The 4388-nt window shown below is 31.2% G+C and overlaps 1 protein-coding gene across 2 annotated transcripts; it reads left to right on the top strand.

Moving 5' to 3' along the window:
* The first annotated feature begins 222 nt into the window (after positions 1 to 222).
* On the top strand, positions 223 to 4151 carry LOC148629516 (perlucin-like protein). 2 transcript variants are annotated; one of them, XM_088552878.1, is made up of 5 exons: positions 223 to 334; positions 948 to 1039; positions 2880 to 2976; positions 3450 to 3684; positions 4065 to 4151. In XM_088552878.1, the coding sequence occupies exons 1-5, from the start codon at positions 280 to 282 to the stop codon at positions 4093 to 4095; spliced, it is 510 nt and encodes a 169-aa protein (XP_088409004.1). In that variant the 5' UTR covers positions 223 to 279; the 3' UTR covers positions 4096 to 4151. The 2 variants fall into 2 exon arrangements, with proteins under 2 accessions (XP_088409004.1, XP_088408998.1); XM_088552872.1 differs by having other exon boundaries at positions 232 to 334; positions 945 to 1039.
* Positions 4152 to 4388: the final 237 nt, after the last annotated feature.

Here is a 4388-nt window from a genome sequence, read left to right as displayed (position 1 = left end):
TGTCAAACTATTTAAAAAAAGATTTATGTTTATCTATGTCATTGCCTCTTTCTTATGTATTTATTTCACTTTTATACCGAAGGTCTTTTATTTGATATTTTATTGTTTTTATCATTCATTTACTTCACAAATTTTTATTAGGACTAGAAATATATAACTCTGATTCTAGTCTGTCATTTAATTCAAATTTAAACATACAGTACTCTCCCCTGACGTTTCTGTAATGCTTATCTTTGATATGCAATATAGCCCTAGACGTTGGTCGGTCCATAGGTCAAAATGGCGAACAAGATTCGTGAAAGTCTAGTTATCAATTTGATGATTTTCGGAACAGGTATATTTTCCATTAGTTAACTGCTTAGATGTGTGCTTAAACGTTAAAATAATACACAATTTCTCCACAGAGTCAATTTAATATATGATGTAAACAATGTCTTCTGCATTTGCCTATATTTGAAAATTAAAATTGAATACTATTTTCCTTTGCAACATTTGAATCTATATCATATGTCTGGTTATGATAGACGACGTTTAAGCAAAAATATGGGGAAATATAAAACAGACAATGACCCCGTTTTAACGTTATGTTTCTTTCACTTTCTCTAATCTTTTGTTTAAGCTGACTGTCTAATGGATGGTTACGTTGTGTATTTTTTGTTTAAGCTGACTGTCTAATGGATGGTTACGTTGTGTATTTTTTGTTTAAGCTGACTGTCTAATGGATGGTTACGTTGTGATTTTTTGTTTAAGCTGACTGTCTAATGGATGGTTAAGTTGTGTATTTTTTGTTTAAGCTGACTGTCTAATGGATGGTTACGTTGTGTATTTTTTGTTTAAGCTGACTGAGTAATGGATGGTTACGTTGTGTATTTTTTGTTTAAGCTGACGGACTAATTGATGGTTACGTTTTGTATTTTACCTTATGTTATTTTTATTTTCCTTAGCAGTTGTTAATGCTGATTGTCAAAATGGATGGTTGCGATACGATGATTCGTGTTATCTGATGACCCAAACGAGTGTCGATTGGGCAGACGCAGTGGTGATTTATTCTTTAGTTATGACATTAGTAAAACAAGAAAAGTATACAAGAAAATGTAAATAGAAGGCATAATAGCTAAGGCTACTATAGGAATAAATTTAGTAAAAAAAACTTCCATAATTGCTTCCAATGCAAACCCATGTTTTAAGTTATACCCTTTGTGAGTTAACCCAAAGAAATCAAGAAGTTTTATGTATTCCTCTTTAAGGTTCACAAACCACTGAACATTTCCGGCTATGAACAAACAATCTGTATTTTGTTTACCTTCTCCCCTATGGAGAAATTGTTATTCCTAAGGTTTGTATTTTTCTTGAATATTGAATGGTCGTCTTCTTATGTGACGTATTTGATGCCCCACAAAAATTGATGAAATCGTTTATAAATTACACATAAAACGATAACCTATGCGAAAACGTAAATCCAAATTTACTACAGGATATTTTACCGTTGTGCAATTTTTCAAATTATTACTAATCTCGTTCCAGATAGCTACCAGATATAATGAAAGAGGCTTATAATATTCTGGTTTACATTTTGGAAAATACAATAAATTTCGATTGATCCGTCTGGTGGATCTCTCACTAACTCGATGAACGTATCTAAATACATTATAAATATTGCGGAACCAATAGACTTATTGACTTGAAAACTTTCTATATAAATAATCAGACATAACCATCCATTTAAGTGTGTTGAAAAGTACAATAAATGGGATCATTACATTTTGCTCATTTAAAATTACCCATAAAATGCTGATTTTTGTTTTTTGTTTGTTTGTTTGTTTGTTTTGTTTGTTTTTTTTTTTTTTTGTGTTGGTTTTTGTTTTTTTTAAGTTAAAAAATCTTATCATCAATATTAGCAATATATTTTGCACAAGACCTTTAAGTACAAGAGTAATTAGAATGGGGAAAAACTACTGAGTAGTAAACCTCAAGTAAAGCGTTACTAAAAATAAAACTTTTAAATCTACGGAACACATCCAGTTTTCTCGATGTCTTAGTTTAAACATCTACATGATAAGACCATGTCAAAAAACTCCTAGGAGTTGTGATACATCAACAGTTTCAAGAATAACATGATTAATTTCAATACATATATTTCTACATTTTAACAACCTTTGTTTTGTCACAATTAGCATACATTGTGTTTTCTTTAAATTCATTATCCATTTATTTCTTTTCATCCATTGCATAGAATTAACCAGACCTGGTTTTAATTTATAATGAATGGTATCAATTCAGTTATCTGAAAAATCTTGATGTATCATCTGCATAAATTTTAGCATATGAATATTTTAAACATTTTGGACAATCTTTTACATATGATATAATAAGTAAAGGTCCAAGTATAGAACCTTGTGGGACACCTGCAGTTATATTTTTAGGCTGTGACAAAATACTATTCCAAGTAATACATTGCGGTCTATTACAAAAATATGATTTGAACAATTAAAGTGAATTATCACACATACCAAAAAGGTTCAACTTATATAACAATACATTATGGTTCACAGTACCAAAAGCCTTGATTAGGTCAATAAATAATACACCTGTTAATTTACCATCATCTACATGTTACAGTCACTGATCTACAACGCTATTTAATGCCGTCTTACAAGAATGCTTTGGTCCTAAACGTTATTTATTGTAGCTAGGTATTAATAAAAGCTATTGAAAACATGTCGTTCAAGTATCTGACTACCAATTGGCAGTACTGAGACTGGTCTATAATTGTTAATAATGTGATTTTTGGGGTAATTAACGTGATATACTACTTTAAAACTTAAAAAACTATACCCGCTTTTTTCGAACTTCATGTTGATTGTTTTCGTAAATTTCAGACTTTCTGTAAAGCTTTTGATGGAAAACTTGTTGAGATTGAATCACACAGAGAGGATAATTTCATTCAACAAACATTGAAAAATAGACATGCACACGGTACAGTATAAAACGTACAAATATAGTAATAAATTCAGTGTTGTTAATTAAGAATGTGTGTTTTTATTTTTGTTACTTTTTCCGAAAGTACGCAACTGCGTATTTGCGTATAGGCAGCTACGCCCCTGAGAGTCAAAATGTTTTATAACAATACGTTTTTAAAGTTCTTGGTAGCAGGTTGCTGTAACATTCATAGGTAAGAAGAACATGATGTCGACTATGATCAGTACCCTGCTTTTTACAAAGATATAAACACCATGGTAATACTTTCTACGATAGATTCAGCTACACGGTGTAAAGCTTTTAAGTAAGTAGATGATAACTATTACATGCAAAGAAACCTCCATGAGATTCAGTATCCTTCCCCAAAAAAGAAAAGATACTTATGCGCATCTGAATTTATTTTGAATATTTATCGACCGGTATTCTAAATTGTAAAGTCTAAGATGAGTGAACATTTTCTCTAATTTCAGACACAGCTGCACCACATGGCTACTGGATAGGTTTAACTGATGTTGTCATTAGAAGTGAGTGGGTATGGGTAGATTCAGGACGTTCATTATCGGGTATGACGTATTCAAACTGGGAACCTAGTCAGCCAGATTCTAGACAAAGCGAAAACTGCGGTATACTTTGGTTCAGTACAGGATTTACATGGCATGATGACTTTTGCAATGATGTCAAAGCCTTCTTTATCTGTGAGAAACCGTAAGTACTACATATTATACCTTTTAATACCCTTCTTATTGATTTCAAAACGATACTCATTATATATATATTTGAAATTAAGTGACCTTAGTGGGGTTTTTTTTCTCTTGTATTTCCAATGTTCTGTATTTGTGACGTGTTGGAAACAATCCTTGTAATTGGATTTTAACCAAATAAAATTTTGTTCTTTTCTGTTGATAGTGAAGAGGCTGTTTGCAGAGAACACGGGAAATTTTATACATTTTTTTATAGTTCAATCGGAAGCCAGTATTAATTCATAATGAATTATAAAAAAAAGATAAATTCATTTCATAAATTGTCATTATTCCTAGTGTATAGTGAAAATAAGGGTACCTACCAACTATTTATCAATGTTTCAGAGCGTCAACAGGACAAGAAGTTATTGGATAAAAATGACTACATCTAAAATAATCGGGAATGAATAATAAAGTCTATGGTTAAAAGTGTGTTTTTTTAATATGAAAGCATGATTAATGAGTTAATATGTTATCCAATCCTTCCAGCCACGATACAGTAACTCCTTTGACACAACAGTCAAAGTGGACAAGTCATAGGATTCAGTATGGTTCTCTATTACAGTTTTTAATCACATTGCTACCATGCGAGTGCGTTTAAATTACTTAAGTTTTATTAAAGTTTAGAAGCCAATTTCGGGAAAAGTGAGATCCATCTTGTGCTCTACC

The sequence above is a fragment of the Perna viridis genome, chromosome 1, assembly GCF_037379345.1.
Source record: "Perna viridis isolate PV_CMFRI_1.1 ecotype Kerala chromosome 1, ASM3737934v1, whole genome shotgun sequence".
NCBI classification, from domain to species: Eukaryota; Metazoa; Mollusca; class Bivalvia; order Mytilida; family Mytilidae; genus Perna; species Perna viridis.
This window is presented reverse-complemented; position numbering and strand designations above follow the sequence as displayed.

What these genes read in the sequence shown, in the direction of transcription:
- LOC148629516 (XM_088552872.1), top strand. Translation starts at nt 280, where the DNA reads ATGGCGAACAAGATTCGTGAAAGTCTAGTTATCAATTTGATGATTTTC. An exon ending in TTTGATGATTTTCGGAACAG is followed by an intron (nt 335 to 944) that starts GTATATTTTCCA and finishes TATTTTCCTTAG; the next exon opens with CAGTTGTTAATGCTGATTGT. An exon ending in TTCTTTATCTGTGAGAAACC is followed by an intron (nt 3,685 to 4,064) that starts GTAAGTACTACA and finishes TCAATGTTTCAG; the next exon opens with AGCGTCAACAGGACAAGAAG.